Raw genomic sequence first — 19,015 nt, forward strand, 5'->3', positions numbered from 1 at the left:
TATTAATATAAAGATCGTACATCGGCTCATCAGTTTAATTTGATATCCATACAAAGTAGGCCAGTTTATCTTAAGCAATGAGCCTTGAAGTAGACCAATAATGTTTAGTTAAACATAACGGAGCTGTATTATATTGCCCTCTTGTGTACTGAAACACACTTTTCAGTTGAAGACGTCTTGCCACAGGTGGCCTAGGAAACGATGCAAGAAACATCACGGAAAGAGGAAATAATGACTACAGAACGGATTTGCTAGGTTTGTTGTGGCACTAAATAAAGTTAAACGATCACCAAACGCAGTGCATGATGACTCATGTGTTCATCAGTATCATGCCCATTCATACAAACGTTCCGGCGACTGGCAGGCATGGAATATACATGTTCATCTACAGTAAGACTACTGGTGCTGTAAACTGGCTGTCAGAGCGGAGGGCTCGAGACCGCAGACGCGACAGGAAGAACAACAATGGAACGAGTTACTCACGTGCACGTGCACCCAATCACACGCACCACCATGGCGCGATACGACCAATAAACAGCCCCTCCAGAAAAACGCGATTATGCGATCGCATAATTCAACGCATAATCAGCCAAAGTCCGCATATTCATGCGGGGGCCGCATTTTTTCAAATATGCCGCACTTTCACCGCATAAATTGCCGATTTCCGCGCAAAATATGCGGGGCTTCATGATTTCATAATTCCCGCATTTCCGTTGCAAAAAAGTCACATATATCTTAGCAGAAAGTTGAAAAATGTTACGTTTACTTCACACAAGAGCAGACATTTCCCTCTGTTGCCATGGGAACGTTATGAAGTTACGTAATTACGCGTCGTGAACTTCATCGAAAAGTTGCATTTTTCGCAAGTTCCCGCAATTTTTGCAAGTTCCCGCAAATTCATCGCATTTTTTAAGAAAACGTGCCGCATAATCAAGGATTTTTGGCCGCAACAATCACAAAAAAACGCCGCATTTTTCTGGAGGGACTGAATAAAGGGAATGGGTGGGACTAATTAATGCACCCAATCATGCAATGACGTCACAATCCACCCATCCCATGACTCTCCCGTGTATCATCCCATGACTCTCCCATGTATCAGCGTGATGGCCGCTCACAAGCGCTTTCCAACCCTGGAGTGAAATTAAATAACCATTAAAGTAGTCTGGGAACACTTTCTGCATGTAGTCGGTTCCGCAGATTAAACATGACATCACATTCAGATGTATTGAATTAGAGGTTTACCTACCATACAGCGCGTGAGTCCTCTATGTCCCACCTCTGTCTGGATCCGATAAGATCAGCAGCCGGAGTGGGTCGGGACGTCCCGAGTGTGTGGTTGAGTGGGAGGAAGCACTCATGAACCATTATTACATCAGGCTGTATCTGACTCCAGTCTGATCAATAAAGCTAGGCACTAGAAGGCAAGTTCACAGTCTTCACCAAACAGTGAAGGATTACATCGTGGATTGGGACGTTTCTTGTGTTTTTACTTGCATAGACTTTGAAAGACAAGGCCTACTCGGCCAACATGCTGGGACCGACTAGTTGATTGATCTAATTGTATGTAATTGAATCATTTGGTTGAAGCCATCGATAGGTATACATTAACTTATTACACATGAACAATAATCCCTTAACGATGTGTTCTATGCAACCCTTAATATAAAGGAAAATTATTATAATTATTATTACTTCTCACATTTAGTTAACATTGATTAAAAGTTTGTTTATTGCTCGATATTGCACTATCTATCGGTCTAATTTTTTAGCCTAAATTATTTTTTACATTTTTATATCATGTAGGACGGAATGTTCGCTTTTCGCTTTCCGTAGACCCGGAAGCGTTGTAGGGTTTTGGTCCGGCGTGACTTTGAACGGTCTGACATCCAGTGTAGGGGGCTGTGATCGAGGAACGACCACCGAGCCTCACACCGTCATCATGAGGGTCCTCACAGCCGGACTCAGCCTGGGGAGGAGACACCTTCTGGCACCAGGAACCGTCACTCTTAAGAACGTAAGATCATCTCACAGAACGGTTATCCCTCATCATAACGCTCCGTGTGCTGTCACTTACATCATCATCACATAATCACATCGACACCTGGTCTAACCGAGAACTGGGCTTCACTACAGGTCCTAATAATCTGACGGGTCCTGATGAGTAAACATTGAATTGAATTGAATCGTCTAACCGTGAACTGGGCTTTACTACAGGTCCTAATGAACAGTTGTCGAGGCTGCTCCTCTGGCTTCGTTCCGAACGAGAGGATCCGAAACATCGGGATCTCTGCTCACATCGACTCGGGCAAGACCACTCTTACCGAGCGTGTCCTGTACTACACCGGCAGGATAGCGGAGATCCATGAGGTGAACGCAAGCGACTACCCCACTGTTTCATTCATTCATCAAGACGCAAGGACCTCCGACAGAGCATGCCTTTTGATTTAACTTCCTTGTGACTGCAGTAATAAGCATGATTGGTAAGCTGTTTCCGTCCGTCCCATGCGTTTTACGTGACCCATGGTGTGTCGCCCCCTGGGGGGGTATAGGTGAAGGGGAAGGATGGCGTCGGGGCGACCATGGACTCCATGGAGCTGGAGCGACAGAGAGGCATCACCATCCAGTCGGCCGCGACCTACACCATGTGGAAGGACCACAACATCAACATCATCGACACACCAGGTAGGGCTGGATGAGGAGCACAAGGGAGCAGGGTCAGCCAAAAGGCCCTGGGTTTGATCCCCGATGACTGAAACCCACCTTCAAGCAGCCTTGAGCAAGGTACCTGCTCATTAACGCCACGTCTCTGACTGCCCCGTTGCTTTGGATACGTCGTAAACAAACCAAAAGTCAAATGGCGCAAATGCTCACGTGTGTGAGCCGTCTGGGCTCCCCCCTGTGTGTACCGTTGGGAGGTGATGCTCCCCAGAAGGACATCCCAGTGGTGGTTAGTGGAGCCCGACCGATGAAGGATTTTTAAGGCCGATACCGATACAAATATTTGGTGATTTAAAAATCTGATATTCCGATATATCGGCCGATATATATTTTAAAAAGAAATTCGTAACAAAAAATAAACAGATTTCCCTAACATTGGTTATTTGTAGTTATTTATGAGTCCTCACTAAAATAATAAGGTGATGCAGTTTAAAAATAAACTTTATTTTATTGTTTTATCGTCACAACAGAAAAGTCAAAATAAAAATGTATTAACGTTCTGATAAATAAAATGTATAAAAATAAAAACTTAAGATATGAAACTCAAAGTCCTTTGAACAAAAACAACAAACATTTTTTTTTATATTAATTAATCGGCCGATACCGATAGTTTGGAAAATGCCTAATATCGGCCGGCTGCTATATCGGTCGGGCTCTAGTGGTTAACATCTCCTCTGTGGCTTCCCGTTTCCACCAGGATTGAGTATAAGGTTTCCCTCCTCACCCACTACTGTATCTATGGACATGCAACCCCCCCCTACCTCAAAGAACTCCTCAACCCCCGTGACACAACACGCTCCCTCCACTCTCAAACCTCCTCCACGTACCCAGAACCAAACTCAGGACCATGGAGATAGAGCTTTCTGTGCTGCCGCCCCCCGCCTGTGGAATGCCCTCCCTGACACCTTGAGGGCACCACAACCCACCGACTGATTTAAAAAAGGTCTTAAAGGGGATATATCATACCACCAGTTGGATAGATGAGCATCGTTTCCTTCAGTGCACTGGGTAGGCTGGTAGGCTGATCTATCCAGCGCAGATCTAGGTGGACACGCCCACTAGTGATGTCATATGGGGCAGATTTTCAAAACGGCGTGTAAGGCTAATCACACTCACACCTGGCGGTATAATATGTCACCTTTTAAGACATTTATTTTTAGCAAAACCTTTTGCTCCCCCTCTTAGATGTTTTAAACCCCTTTTTATTTAATTTTTTTATTTTTTAACAACACCGCTTTTAACCTGTAGCCCTTTGAGATCTTCGGATGAAAAGGGCACTATAAATAAAATGCATTATTAATATTGCGCCCCCCAGGCCACGTGGACTTCACCATTGAGGTGGAGCGCGCCCTGCGCGTTCTGGACGGGGCGGTGCTGGTGCTGTGTGCGGTGGGCGGGGTCCAGTGCCAGACGATGACGGTGAACCGGCAGATGAAGCGCTACAACGTGCCCTTCCTCACCTTCATCAACAAGCTGGACCGCATGGGGGCCAACCCCTACCGGGCCCTGCAGCAGATGAGGTGGGGGGGGGGGGGGGGGGGGTCGGCCGAAGGGACTACACTGGGGTCTCGGCTCTGGGTCGTCTTATCTATTAGAGTCCTGACACTGGACGCTGGAAAATCTACTGTTGTAACCCCTCATGAGATTGATGTGGCTCATACAGTACAGCACTACAGGCACACCGAGACACCAGGGCCCAGCAACTCAAATATGTTAAAGCTCTTTTCAAGAGTTTATAAACGGTGAATTTAAAGTGAATGTAGTTTTGTTTCTCTTCACTGTAATGTGTTAGTAATTGGTAAATGGACTGTATTCGTGCAGCGCTTTTTCTCACCAGTGGCTACTCAAAGAGCTTTACAATTATTGCCTCACACTCAGCCGCTCATACACGCATTCACACACCGACGGCGGAGTCGGCCACGCAGGGCGACAGCCAGCTGGTCGGGAGCAGTCAGGGTGAGGCGTCTCGCTCAGAGACACCTCGACGCTCCGGGGATCGAACCAGCAACCTTCCAGTTGCAAGATAACCCGCTCTAGCTCCTGACCCACGTTCGTTGGTAACACGTTGCTTTTCTTTCTGCCTGGGCTCAGAACCAAACTCCAGCACAACGCGGCCTTCCTGAACATCCCCATGGGCCTGGAGGGCAACATCCAGGGCATCATCGACCTGGTCGAGGAGCGCAGCATGTACTTTGAAGGACCCTTCGGGTACGGGATTCTATTCAGCACAACGTCCTAACAAGCGCCTCCTCACAGTTTTTAGGTACTCTCGTGCTTTCGTATATTTTCCCCGTTGTAAAGCGACCGTGTTCCTTTCTCTGGTTCAGTCAGGACATCCGATTGGACGAGATCCCGGCGGAGTACCGCGCCGAGGCCGCCGACCGCAGGCAGGAGCTGGTGGAGTGTGTGGCCAACGTGGACGACACCCTGGGGGAGATGTTCCTGGAGGAGAGGGTCCCCACCATCCTGGACCTGAAGGTGAGGGCCCCTCTCTGCCCCCCTGAGTCTGGGACATGAAGCCTGTTCATCTAGCTGGTTCTGGATCCCCTCCAGCTCTGGGCCTCTGTTCAGGCCCCCCGCAGGAAGAGATGTATTGAATTAGAGGTTAACCTACCATACAGCGCTTCTTCAGTCTGGATCCCATTACACCAGCAGCCGGAGTCGGTCGGGACGTCCTGCTATCGGTCACTCTGAGTGTGTGGTGGAGAGACAGGAAGCACTTATGAACCATTATTGCATCAGGCTTTCTCCGGCTGCAGTCTGATCAATAGAGCTAGTAGGCACTGGAAAGAAAGTTCACACTCCTTACCAAACGGTGAAGGACTGCCTCGTGGATTGGGACGTTTCTAGTGCTTTGACTTGCAAAGACTTACCTGCTCACCATGCTGGGACTGACTAGTTTGATTTAACCTCACAGTCCTTCCGCCTCTTGGGATCGGGATAATTGAGTTAGATAGCTATCGATAGGTGGACATTAACTTCCTATAATAAGTTCTGTATACGTCTATCTGACTGTATTCTAAGTTGTGTGGGGGTGTGCCCCCCCCCCCCCCCCCCCCCCCAGGCGGCGGTCCGCCGGGCCACGGTGCAGCGGCTCTTCAGCCCCGTCCTGGTGGGCACGGCCCTGAAGAACAAGGGGGTCCAGCCGCTGTTGGACGCGGCGCTGGACTACCTGCCCAACCCCACCGAGGTCAACAACTACGCCCTCCTGAACGACGAGTGAGCGGCACCCGAGGGCCACACACACACACACGCACACACGCACACGCACACACACACACACACACACACACACACACACACACACACACACACACACACACACACACACACACACATGCACACACACACACACATACACACTTACACACACACACACACACACACACCCCATCAAGTTTTTTCTGTTTGAGACTTTTGGGGTTGATCGTTTTTGACTGAATGGTTGGTGTGTTTGGAGGGAATCATCATGTTGTTCTGCCCTCATGTTGTTGGTGTGTTTCATAACTTAGGGACTCCAATGAAAGCACCAAGTTTCTGATGGACCCGGCGAGAGACGGCTTAAAGTCCTTTGTTGGGCTGGCCTTCAAGCTAGAGGTGCGCGCGCGCGCACACAAACACACATACACACACACACACTTAAACACTCATACAGACACACATACAGACACACATTTAAACACACAAACACACTTCTCAAGCTGGGAACGACAAACCATCAACATGCAATCAATCAGTACTATTTCATCCTCTAAGAAACATAAGACTTTGTACAAGCTGTAATTAAGAGAGGGGCTGTAAGCTCTGCAGCCATGGATGAGAAGACATCGTTAACTTTCAAAGGGAAGGGGAAACGCTGAGCAGATGGGTCAGTGGGGTCGGCAGCGTGTCCGGGCGGTGGTGAATGAACTCCGGGGCGAGGGGATTGACCTCTGCTCCCCTCCCTCCCTCCAGGCCGGGCGCTTCGGTCAGCTGACGTACGTGCGCGTGTACCAGGGCTGTCTGAAGAAGTCTGAGTACATCTACAACACCCGCACCGGGAAGAAGGTCCGGGTGCAGAGGCTGGTCCGTCTCCATGCCGACCAGCTGGTGGTGAGGAGGAGAGGATTCATCCACAAAACTCACCCTGTGTCAGAACCATGTGGTCACATGATTTATGAAGGCCATGAACCAACAACTGAAACATAAATTATTTTTACTCAGCCTTCATTGATCCTCGCATTCTCCTGGAGGGTATTCCCGGGATAACTTCCCTACTCTGTTTCAGGACGTGGAGGAGGTGTTTGCAGGGGACATCTGTGCTCTGTTTGGGATCGACTGTGCCAGCGGAGATACCTTCTCCACCAAGACGTCCTCCAACCTCTCCATGGTGGGTCACCGAGAGATCTAGAGATCTAGCCTTCCACAATGTGACTCTACATTTACATTTAGCAGACACTTTTATCCAAAGCGGCTTTAGTACATTTGTCAGAAGAAAGAGAAACATTACTATACCACTGTTGGTACAGTAAGGATGATCATAGAAACAAGTGCCAAGCTCTAACAATCGCTAGGTTTACCCATTCCCTGTATACCACAAAGACAGCCACACAATGCTAAGTACTATTTTTCAGTGCAAAGACGTTCAACATACAACTAGTGTGTACATTAAGCGCCAGGACGTACCAACGTATAATAAATGCTTAAGAAGGCTGTGGGGGGGGGGGGGAGTAAGAGGAGAGGCTCATTGCACCAGCAACGTTCAAACACACGATGTTCCCACAGGAGTCCATCCACATCCCCGAGGCGGTCATCTCCATGTCCATGAAGCCCGCAAACAAGGTAACGAGCCGTCAGTCCACACACACCGGCACCCCGTCCCCATCTGTGGCCCCCGCCGTCTCCAGAGTCCGGGCTCCTCTTTACGTTGTCCTGTCGGTCCACAGAACGACTCGGACAAGTTCTCCAAAGGCATCAACCGCTTCACGCGAGAAGACCCCACCTTCAGGGTGCACTACGACACCGAGAGCAAGGAGACCATCATCTCTGGGATGGGAGAGCTGCACCTGGAGATCTACTCCCAGGTCGGCTCACAGCCTCCGTTCCCGATACCGGCGTTCCCAGTATTCCATCTGAAATCACTCCGTACTGTCTGCAGAACAAGCAGTATCTATTTCCATATAGTGGAAATGGGGGGGGGGGGTGTATTGCTATCTACTACAGTTAGTATTGTTCTGTTTTCAAAGCCGTCATCTTTACATGATTGACTTCAGTTTCCAGCTCCATATTCTCTAAACGCTATAGCGATGTTGTTTTGTAAGCACGTTTATTCACTCGATTTATTTGTAAGCATATTTCAAATACAGATCTTCAGGCTGTTTATACTGGTACCAGAACATATGTGCTAATGTTTGATGAAAAGAAACCCCTATAACCTTACTGTGCCCTCTTCCTCTTCCTCTTCAGAGGATGGAACGGGAGTACAACTGCTCCTGTGTGATGGGGAAACCCAAGGTGGCCTTCAGAGAGACCGTCACCAACTCTGTACCGTAAGACCACCTACCAACACGACACGCACACAACTAGAACCACAAACACAGCGCAGAGAGGCTCTGAATCGACACCTTTGTTTATTGGAAAAGTAGCACGATGTAGAATGTTATGTCACAACTATTTCTAGTACATGTCCCACACGGTCGGTGTGAGTCTCCAGGTCTTTGCCGAGACTAAGTGCGTTATATCGGTAGCGAACCTCAGCAGGAAGGCTGCGCCCCGAGCCTGTGAGATCTCAGTGCACGCGAGCGGGGACGGAGGCCGGCTGCTAGTGGTCTTGAGGAGGCTCACAGTGATGGCATTTCGGCAGCAGCTCCATCTGGGAGGCCTTCACGCCCTCTTGTGGAGACCAGGAGGCCAGCAGCTTCCAGTGGATGATCTCCTGCAGCGGACGGGAGAGATGTTAGCCCGGCAGCAGTAGAGGGCCGTAAGTCAGGCATTGAACATTTCAGGACAGGTGAGGGTTCCCAGTGAGAGTCAGAGCTGATGGGGGGTCTGGTTTACTGTGCGGTTCACTGCACCACAACGTAAACGTCAGGAGGTCACCTGAGACACCAGCTCATGCAGCAGAACATCGTAGTTGAACCTCAGCTGGTTGTTCTCCGTCGCCTGTTGGTCCAGAGAGAAGGGAAACATGTTGGTCAACCGTGAGGAGGAATTTGATCTCACTGCAGGGAATGAAACGATGGCAGAATGACGTTATGGCATTATCTGTCATTTTGAGTTCTTCCGTCTTCATAACACCACCACTCTTAGAAGACCAAATATGCCTGAAAGATTGACCTTTAATTTAGAGTCCGCCTTGGGTTCATTTGGGTCTTACTGGGGGGGGGGGGGGGTGGGGGGGGCTCACCAATTGTGTGACGTTGACCACCTGAGCCATGTTGTACAGTGTGTTCTCGCTGGACTCTTTCAGCATGACAAAGCTGGAGGCCACGCTCCCCAGGTGCCAGAAGGGCTCCATGCCCGGGTCGATGTGGCCGTAGCTGTCTGTTGGTCAAAGGTCACATGGTACAATGCTCACATGACCCATGACATCAGTCATTATGTATTCATAGAACACAGTCCGAGGTTCTAGATTCTAGACTGAAGCAAACTAATATATATTTGGACTATCGTTAAAGCTCTGTCTTTTTAAAGAGGTGTGTATTATATAAAGATGATCATGATGCAGAATCATTTTACAAAGTCTAAATAAGGCCTTTGTTTCAGTGTTTGGCACACGTTATATCTATCTCTATATATCACTCTATCCATTTATCCATCTATATCTGTCTATCCATCTATATCTATACATCAATCTATACCCATCTCTATACATCATACTCAGATGGAATGACGGTACAATACCTGGTAAGTTATGTCCCGACAACAGATTCTGACTCGTGTTGTACTGGTTGTACAAGGCCTCTTCTTGAGCCTGGGTGTTGATTTCTGAGTTGCCCTTATACGAAGTGGTGACCTGGGGCGGGCCTCCAGCAGGGCCCCCTGGGAACACCACCTCCGCCGTGCACATCTCTTTGGTCTAGAAGACAAACACAAGGCCGGGTTGTAGAGGGATGGTAACCGAGGGACTTTCAAAACGGTTCTGATGATCCACTGCCTCTATTCACACAAACGGCAGCAGTTCTGCTATAGATACTGTAATATACTCCTACATTTGTACCCAGTATTGAACTGTTCCTTAGAGAAGGTTTGGGAGCAGGTAAAGGTGGTATATGATAACAAGTCATTGACGAGGCCAAATTAAACTGTCCGATACCCAGACTCCAGGATCATTATTATTAGTAAGGGAAGAACATTGAGTTTGATTTAAAGACATTGTACCATAGATCCTTTCAAACATAATGCTGACTACTGGCCTATTCCCCGTTGTGTTTCCATTGCAACACTCATGGTGACTATGAATCACAGGGTCTTACGCCGCTGATTTGGTCCTGCAGGGTGATCTCCAGACTGTACTTCCTCCCCGAATCCCCAAGCGCCTAAAACACAAAACAAGGCGTTACTAATGCTGTAGTAACAGTGTCTCCAACCTGCCCCCCCCCCCCCGGTGATCAATTATCTGTTCTCCAGAGCTTTCCCCTGTGAATAAAGAGCTGTGTTAAATAGTTGTTCCGATATGCAGTATTGGGTATCAGCAAGTCAATGAGTCGATCCAATACATCACATGACAACCTGCGGTTTAATGCCGTGGTCTTTAACGGTCGGAGGTGGAAAGTTGGAATTGGAAACACTCCATCTCCGACCTATGTGTGTTTGAGCTACCAAGTCAGAAAAACATTGACGCTCATGCTTAACTACAAGAATACAAATGTATTTTTATAATTATAAATGATCTAGTTCTGAAAATACAATTTGCAGACAGTAAGTGAATGACATATACATTGCTGTCATCTTAAGAGAACCCTTCAATAAGAACAAGTGCTATCAGTAGTGACAACGCTAGAGGCTGTATAGGTATATACTCGGTATCGGCCGATACTCAAGTTCAGAAATCAGAATCGGTATCGGGAAGGACTAAATGGTTTGGAACATCTCTAGTTCTAACCCCTGCCCACCTCTAGGCTTGGTTCAGAAGAGCCAGGTTAAACCCTGCCTACCTCTCTGGTGTTGGGTTAGACCCTGCCTACCTCTGGTGTTGGGTTAGACCCTACCTACCTCTGGTGTTGGGTTAGACCCTACCTACCTCTGGTGTTGGGTTAGACCCTACCTACCTCTGGTGTTGGGTTAGACCCTACCTACCTCTGGTGTTGGGTTAGACCCTACCTACCTCTGGTGTTGGGTTAGACCCTACCTACCTCTGGTGTTGGGTTAGACCCTGCCTACCTCTGGTGTTGGGTTAGACCCTGCCTACCTCTGGTGTTGGGTTAGACCCTGCCTACCTCTGGTGTTGGGTTAGACCCTACCTACCTCTGGTGTTGGGTTAGACCCTACCTACCTCTGGTGTTGGGTTAGACCCTGCCTACCTCTGGTGTTGGGTTAGACCCTGCCTACCTCTGGTGTTGGGTTAGACCCTACCTACCTCTGGTGTTGGGTTAGACCCTACCTACCTCTGGTGTTGGGTTAGACCCTACCTACCTCTGGTGTTGGGTTAGACCCTGCCTACCTCTGGTGTTGGGTTAGACCCTGCCTACCTCTGGTGTTGGGTTAGACCCTGCCTACCTCTGGTGTTGGGTTAGACCCTGCCTACCTCTGGTGTTGGGTTAGACCCTGCCTACCTCTGGTGTTGGGTTAGACCCTACCTACCTCTGGTGTTGGGTTAGACCCTACCTACCTCTGGTGTTGGGTTAGACCCTACCTACCTCTGGTGTTGGGTTAGACCCTACCTACCTCTGGTGTTGGGTTAGACCCTACCTACCTCCGAAGTGGCTTTGTGGACTTGTCTCAGTTCCCCCCACCAGAAGGGGGAGCCGTAGCGGGTGTTGAGATGGTGCAGGACCACCTGGGCCGCCCTCCTGGCCGGGTAGTGGTTTGGGTTCAGCTCCCCCGTCAACATCACGTCCACGTCTAGAGCCACCTGTTGTTGTTGTTGTTGTTGTTGCTGCTGCTTGGGGGTTGGGGGGGTGCAAAGGAGGAAGGGGATAATGGAAAGGATCGGTCAGCAACTAGGGGCCGGCGTGTGCAGGCAGAGAGAGTGAGGGTGTGAGGGGAATGGGGGAAGGAGGAGAGGTTTCCTGGAGGGACTTTGACCGCGGGGTGTGTCCAGGGAGGCTGGTTGTTCTGGTCTAACGTTGGATAGGGAGTGGTCTCTGTGGGCGGATACACTAAGAGAAGAATGTGTTGACTCAACAGAAAAAAACATACAGTAGTGTTAGTAGAGTAGAACAGCTTGCCTATGGATGAAGTGGGGACACTGTTTCTCATGCCCTGCCCGAGAAAGACTTGACTTCCTGCTTGGGTCGTTCTCTTCAGGAACCGCCCCCTTTTCTTTTAAAGAGACAGGCTTGTGCAAATCATACAAGTTGCACTTCAGACGTTCTACTTGCAATCATTCTCTGTACCCTCTTCCATTAGACTTATGGTAAAGAAGGAACGCCCATAGCTTATCATCCACATACCATATTCATTAACTGTTTTTGTTTAACCAATTCCCTCAGAATCAGCTCCAAACTGGATCTAGTCTGACCCTGATGAACTAGATCAAACTGGGTCTAGTCTGACCCTGATGAACTAGATCAAACTGGATCTAGTCTGACTCTCTGCCTGATAAACTAGATCAAACTGGGTCTAGTCTGACCCTGATGAACTAGATCAATCTGGGTCTCCACGCGGCCCCATCGCTGAGCGTTCCTCCGCGTGTCTCCAGGTTCGACTTCACCCATAAGAAGCAGTCCGGGGGCTCGGGGCAGTACGGGAAGGTGATCGGGGTCCTGGAGCCGCTGGACGCAGAGGCCTCCACCAAGGTGGAGTTTGAGGACCAGACTGTGGGCACCAACGTCCCCAAGCAGTTTGTTCCCGCCGTGGAGAAGGTACGTGGGAGGAACAGCTCAGACGTGTAGGAGGCCAGGGGAGGAGGCATCTGGACCTTCCGGTTGCATCACCTTCTGAGGTGTTGAACTGGTTCTTATCCTAGCTGTCTTTGTTGTATACGGGGAATGGGTTAACCTAGCGATTTTTGTGTGCTATGAACATCCTTACTGTACCCACAGCGATATATTGTTGTCTCTTTCTTCGGACAAATGTACTTATTGTAAGTCGCTTTGGATAAAAGCGTCTGCTAAATGCCGTAGATGTAATTGTTATTCTAATTCTGACTCTGCTTTGGATGGTAGACTAGCAGGAGAAACCTGGTAAACCCGGTAAACTTTGTAAACCCGTAGAACTGCAGCGCTTCATAGACCGAACGCAACTCCAAATAGTTTATGTGATCATATTCGGTCCTCTTGAGAAGTTAAGACCTGATGGAGACGAAGAACACTGGACTCAATCATGACTTCAAATGGGAGCCAGACTTCATTAGAACCAGCAACAGTGGGAGCCAATCACGGGCCAGACGTTAGGTGAACCATGACATGATTGGACGGTGAGCCGTGTGTTCACCGGGGCCCCCCTCTCTGTCCTCAGGGCTTCAGGGAGGCCTGCGAGAAGGGGCCCCTGAGCGGACACAAGATCTCAGGGGTCCGCTTCGTCCTGGAGGACGGGGCCAATCACATGGTGGACTCCAACGAGATCTCCTTCATCCGAGCCGGAGAGGGCGCGCTCAAGCAAGGTGGGGCCGCCGCCGCTCGGGTCTCGCTCCCTTATTGGCTCGTTGTCTTCAGGCCCGGTAGTCCAGGGGTTAGGATGGTTTGACTCCCAGAACCAGCGTTGCCAGATTGGGCCAGATTTCCCACCCAATCTGGCAACCAACACTGCAACCAGGGTTGCCAGATTGGGCGGGAAATCTGGGCCAATCTGGAAACACTGCCCAGACCCTCCTGGAAGGTTCTTGGCAGGGTTCTGGGACTTCCAGAACCTTTCTGGTCCTCCTTGTGCAGGACGTCTCACCCCACTTCCTGCTCATTAACGGATTCTAAACAAACTAAAACACCCAGTCTGTTTTGGATTATTCTGCTGCTAAACGACTTTCTATTGATGGTAAAAGGTGTGATGGTGTGAAGTTGTTCATTTATCCCCTCTACCCCCCGTGGCGGTATCAGCCATGGAGAAGGCCAACACGGCCATCCTGGAGCCCATCATGTCGGTGGAGATCGTGGCCCCTGAGGAGTTCCAGGGGCAGGTCATCGCCGGGGTCAACCGTCGCCATGGCGTCATCACCGGGCAGGACGGCGCAGAGGGATACTTCACGCTGTACGCCGACGTGAGTGATCTGACGCACGGCCGGTCGAGCTTCAAATCGTGGTAGCTCAGGTGGTAGAGCGGGTTGGCTGGTAACCTGAAGGTTGCTGGTTCGATCCCCGGCTCCGCCTAGCTGAGTGTCGAGGTGTCCCTGAGCGAGACGCCTCGCCCTGACTGCTCCTGACCAGCTGGCTGTCGCCCTGCGTGGCTGACTCCGCCGTCGGTGTGTGAATGTGTGGATGAATGGTTGCAAGTCCCTTTGAATAAAAGCGTCTGCTAAATCCCCTAAATGTAAATCAGCCTTCCACGGTATTTACAGCACTTTGTGTATTTACTAACTCCCCTTTCCCCCCCTCAGGTCCCTCTCAACGACATGTTCGGCTACGCCACAGAGCTGCGATCCTGCACCGAGGTATGGAACCTCTTTCACTAAACAGTCTTCTTATTGGAACCACTAACTAAACAGCCTCCTTATTGGAACCATTTGAACTTAACAGCCTCCTTATTGGAACCACTTTCACTTAACTGCCTCCTTATTGGATCCACTTTCACTAAACTGCCTCCTTATTGGATCCACTTTAACTAAACAGCCTTCTTATTGGAACCACTTTCACTAACAGCCTCCTTATTGGAACCACTTTAACTAAACTGCTTCCTTATTGGAACCACTTTCACTAAACAGCTTCCTTATTGGAACCACTTTCACTAAACAGCCTCCTTATTGGAACCACTTTAACTAAACAGCCTCCTTATTGGAACCACTTTAACTAAACAGCTTCCTTATTGGATCCAATTTCACTAAACAGCCTCCTTATTGGAACCACTTTAACTAAACCGCCTCCTTATTGGAACCACTTTAACTAAACCGCCTCCTTATTGGAACCACTTTAACTAAACCGCCTCCTCCGAGCTTCAGCGTGGGAGGATCCCTTCATTCGGTTGCATAAACGCTCGTACTGGCGTTCCAACAGCCAATGTGTTTTGTTCTGTTCCTCCAGGGGAAAGGAGAGTACACCATGGACTACAACAGATACCAGCCCTGCCTGCCAGCCACGCAGGAGGAGCTGGTCCATAAATACTTGGAGAGCACGGGCCAGCTCCCCGTCAAGAAGAAAACATGGAAGAACTGAGAGGGAGTTCTACTGCGTGCTCAAACACCGGACTCTGACACCACCTGTCCCACCCCCCCCTTAACCAACCCACCCCCCCCTTAACCAACCCACCCAACCCACCCTCACCTTAACCAACCCACCCCCCCCTTAACCAACCCACCCTCCCTTTCTTCTGCTCCCCCACGGCCTGGACTCAGATGAGTCCGCTCACATTGTACATATTTCATCGGTTACTTTGTCGTTCTCCTCCCTCCTGTTTCTCTTTGTAGCAGAACGGTTGGTTAGTGGGTTGGTTAGTTAACAGTTAGTTACCTGGTCTAGCGTCCGACGGGACGGTGGATGTGAATATTTGAAGCTGAGCGTCTGATCGGACCGTGCAGCGACTGGTTGTGTACTATGTACAGAGTGTTCTTGAGAAGAAGTGGATACCAAAATAAAACCTTTATGTTGTCCTCCTCAGTGTTGGTTTGTACAACTTTATCCACGCTGAGTTAACAGCGTCGATCAAACACATCGTAGGTAACGCATTCAAATACCTAAAAACAAAACGGCTGGTTATCTCCTCCGTACGAAGGCTCTCTTACCTCCATGTTGATGGGTATGCTGATGTTCTGTTCAGCCCCTGAGTCCACCCTTACTGGTTCTGCCGTTACTGGTTCAGACGGTACTGGTACTGGTGTTACTGGTTCAAGCGGTACTGGTTCTGCCGCGACTGGTTGTAGCGTGACGGTCCCCAGAGGAGCTCCCTGGGCAGCAGTGACCAGAACGACGACCCACAGGACCCTCATGAGTGCAGGAGACATGGCGGTAGAGGAGGAGAATGAGGCTGCTGCTCTGTGTGGAGTTATACAAGAGGAGGGACGGGGGGGGGGGGGAGAGAGAGGCTGTCCAGATCCTGCTGTCCTCCTGGCGCAGAGACTAAAGCTATCTAAACACACGGCCCCTCTCACTCTGATAGTGCGAACGTTTTCTGCAAAGGCAAACAAGTTTGAAACTTTTCCACTGCGAATGTGACGGGAAGCGAGGAACACAGATTGTAGGGCTCGTTGACTGCGACGGACTGGGAGAACACACGACTGGAACACTTGTTTTTAGTGGAATTTTAAGGTTTTGGTAACTTTTTTCCAAAACCAAACCCTTGGAGAGATGCATGATGCAATTCTTTAAAAAAAAAATCTCTTAAGACACGTGACCTTGCTTGAGCTTGAGGCTACATTAACTGGGGAGTGTGGAGGATGGCTGGTTTCAGCAGCCTCTCCTGGCCGAGTCTGATTGGACTCTGGGGCCGGGTGAGGCTGCACGCCTGTTGCTCATTGAGTCATCGGTGTGCACAGGTTAGGCCAGCCACCCTCACACACCCTCAGGGAGAGATCTCCTGCGTGGGAACATGAAGCAGCTGGCCATGGATCGTGATCAACAAACCTTTACATTGAACCGGTCCTCCAACACCACCGAGCCACCTAGGGGGAGTGTAGAGTAAGCCTGGAGATGGTTGGTTTAACCTGTACCTGATACTCAGAGTCCAATCAGTCTCGGCCCGGTGAGGCTGCTCAAACCAGCCGTCATCAACACACACTCCCACAGAACATTAAGACGTATTCATACACCCAAGCAAAACAACTAGAAGCGACTGTAATTGCACTTAATCTTTATCTTCAATCTTCATCCTTATCTTTACAATAAACAAGGTAACATTCCCAGACAATCCCAGAATGATTTGTTCCTCAGATATAGAGAACATGGAACATGGATGAAAACCCTCAACACCCTGAACTCAAACAGTATTCATGTTCTGTTTCTCACACACTCGGCACAATATATTATTATGTTTAGTTTGGTTTAAAATGCACATTTCCCGTCACAGTCAGAACAACAGAAACAGTACGAGTCCATTTGTCGATGTACGCCGAGAGAACCGCACTGCTGATCTACACAACACTGAGGGGGTCTCAAGGGCTGATGATGGTCCCACGTCACGCAATGGAACTCACGCAACGACCACAAAAGACGCTTCGACGCAGTCCTGGACCTGTTCTGGTTCTGCGGCGGCTTTTAGTGAGACGACCAATCACAGCCCTTGCTGCTGCGTCGCCTCGACGGAAGGTTACGATTTTTGGGAGGCGGACGTCCGGCCCTTGCGGTGGACGCAAGGAGGGTCCGCAAGGACGTAAGGAGTCCGTAACCCCCTTGCGTTGCGTTGAACGTGGGACCAAGATCAGCCCTTCAGCGTCTGCTCAGCGCTGCGTTAGCATCGTTAGCACACGGTGCACATCCCGCTCCTCTTGTCCTTCTTCCTGAGGGCCAACGTCCTGCCGCCGGCTGTGACGCGCCCGTCGCCATGACGCCCGCGGCTCTGTCCGGGGCGGGGGTCGGTGAGCGGGCCGGGGGCCCGCCCGGCGTCCAGCGGGTCGGGGCGCGGCGCCCAGCGGCCCGGGAGGTGGTCTATGAGCTCGTACAGCGTGAAGAGGCAGAAGGAGATCTCGTCGTAGGCCGTCCGCGTGCCGCTCTCGAACAGGCAGGCGAAGGCCACGGCGGGGGGGGCCACCGGGGAGGGGGTTCCCGGGGAAGGGGCCAGCTCCAGGTAGCAGAGGTCCGAGTAGGCGCTGGGGCCCTCGTAGATGACCCAGGGGCCCGCCCAGCTGTCGGGGTCCCGGGGGAAGGGGCTGAGGTAGACCCCCAGGTCCCTGCGGGCGTCGGGCCAGGTGGGGTGGGAGTACACCACCCAGGTGGGGGGCAGGAAGTTCCCGGGGGACTGGCCGGCGTCCCCTGTGGCGTTGAGGGGGGGCGGGGCCTGTGTGGCGTTGAGGGGGGGCGGGGCCTGTGTGGCGTTGAGGGGGGGCGGGGCCTGTGTGGCGTTGAGGGGGGGCGGGGCCTGTGTGGCGTGGGGTGCAGCAGACGCAGACCGGCTGCGGTCCGCTGCTGGACGGGGGGGCGGGCGGAGGGGGGAGGGGCCGAGGCCGGCGCCGCCGGCGGGCGACGCGGGTGGGGGTCCGGGTTCGGGGCGTCCCGGGGGTCCGTCGGTGTCTCCGCCCGTCCGCACCGAGCAGGACGTCCAGTGTCGGCACCGGGACGGGCGCAGCGGGGCGGGGCTCCCGCCGGGGGGCCAACGGAGGTGGACGGGGGCGGGGAACCCCACGACGCTGCCGTGGCAACCGTTGTGCGGCTCCACCAGCCGCGGCACCAGCTGGCCGGGCTGGAAGGCGGCGCCGCGGTCCAGGCTGAGCGCCTGCACGCGGCAGCCCAGCGGGCTGCGGGCGTTGCAGTACAGCAGGCTGCCGCCGTCCTCGGCGTCCACCGACACCACCTGGCACTCCACGCTGTCGGGGCCCGGCACCGCCTCCCCCAGGCGCCACGAGCTGCCGTGCGTGTCGCTATGGAAACAGAAGGAGCGCGGCGTGGTCTGGCAGAGCTGGCTGAGGCAGCGGCGGCAGTCGATCTGGTAGGCGTAGGCCGGCACCAGCAGACGGCCCGACTTGAGCTGGATGCCGTGGCCCGGGCCCAGGGCGAAGGTGGCCCACTCTGGAGGGGGGGAGAGGAGAGGAGGGCGGGGTGGGCTCCGATCAAACAGTGCGGGCGGTTGGTATAGATACGGATCCATCAATCAATCAGTTGGGCTCTAGAATGCCACAATGATTGCTTTTAGCGTATGAAAAAACTTCTGAGGCTTTCGGGTTTTTTTTTCCTGTCGTTTCTATTGTGTATTCTATTATTTCGTGTCCTCTGTTTTTATATTCCCTTTTCTTAAGGCCTTTTTACACGGCCAAGCCGGCTCGGTCGTGGCTTGGCACGCCCGGCAATTTCAGTGTCTTGCCTGTGTAAAACCGAGGGGGTAAAATCCCCTCGGTTTTTACCCCCTCGGTTTTTTTAGAGCT

The 19,015-nt window shown here is 51.3% G+C and overlaps 3 protein-coding genes across 3 annotated transcripts in view; 1 reads left to right on the forward strand and 2 right to left on the reverse strand.

Moving 5' to 3' along the window:
* The first annotated feature begins 1,849 nt into the window (after positions 1-1,849).
* Positions 1,850-15,566, forward strand: gfm1 (G elongation factor, mitochondrial 1). Its single transcript, XM_079733247.1, has 18 exons — positions 1,850-2,014; positions 2,215-2,367; positions 2,550-2,682; positions 4,034-4,238; positions 4,810-4,926; positions 5,046-5,196; positions 5,783-5,937; positions 6,231-6,315; positions 6,673-6,810; positions 6,986-7,087; positions 7,483-7,539; positions 7,644-7,781; positions 8,164-8,246; positions 12,560-12,722; positions 13,318-13,462; positions 13,893-14,053; positions 14,390-14,443; positions 15,030-15,566. The coding sequence occupies exons 1-18, from the start codon at positions 1,940-1,942 to the stop codon at positions 15,159-15,161; spliced, it is 2,247 nt and encodes a 748-aa protein (XP_079589373.1). The 5' UTR covers positions 1,850-1,939; the 3' UTR covers positions 15,162-15,566.
* lxn (latexin) lies at positions 8,322-15,946 on the reverse strand (the record flags this gene model as incomplete). The annotated part of the gene is made up of 7 exons (XM_079733248.1): positions 8,322-8,632; positions 8,797-8,859; positions 9,104-9,240; positions 9,601-9,775; positions 10,173-10,235; positions 11,612-11,797; positions 15,728-15,946. The coding sequence occupies 7 exons, from the start codon at positions 15,944-15,946 to the stop codon at positions 8,519-8,521; spliced, it is 957 nt and encodes a 318-aa protein (XP_079589374.1). The 3' UTR covers positions 8,322-8,518.
* A 1,451-nt stretch (positions 15,947-17,397) lies between these two features.
* neu4 (sialidase 4) overlaps positions 17,398-19,015 on the reverse strand; it is a gene marked incomplete at both ends in the record, with an annotated part of 2,938 nt that continues 1,320 nt past the window's right edge. Inside the window, 2 exons of the mRNA XM_079732841.1 lie at positions 17,398-17,988; positions 18,184-18,662. Coding sequence (XP_079588967.1) covers positions 17,398-17,988; positions 18,184-18,662 — 1,070 coding nt within the window. The remainder of the gene's footprint in view (positions 17,989-18,183; positions 18,663-19,015) is intronic.

Source organism: Pollachius pollachius (assembly GCF_949987615.1).
Source record: "Pollachius pollachius genome assembly, chromosome: 3".
Taxonomy (NCBI): Eukaryota; Metazoa; Chordata; class Actinopteri; order Gadiformes; family Gadidae; genus Pollachius; species Pollachius pollachius.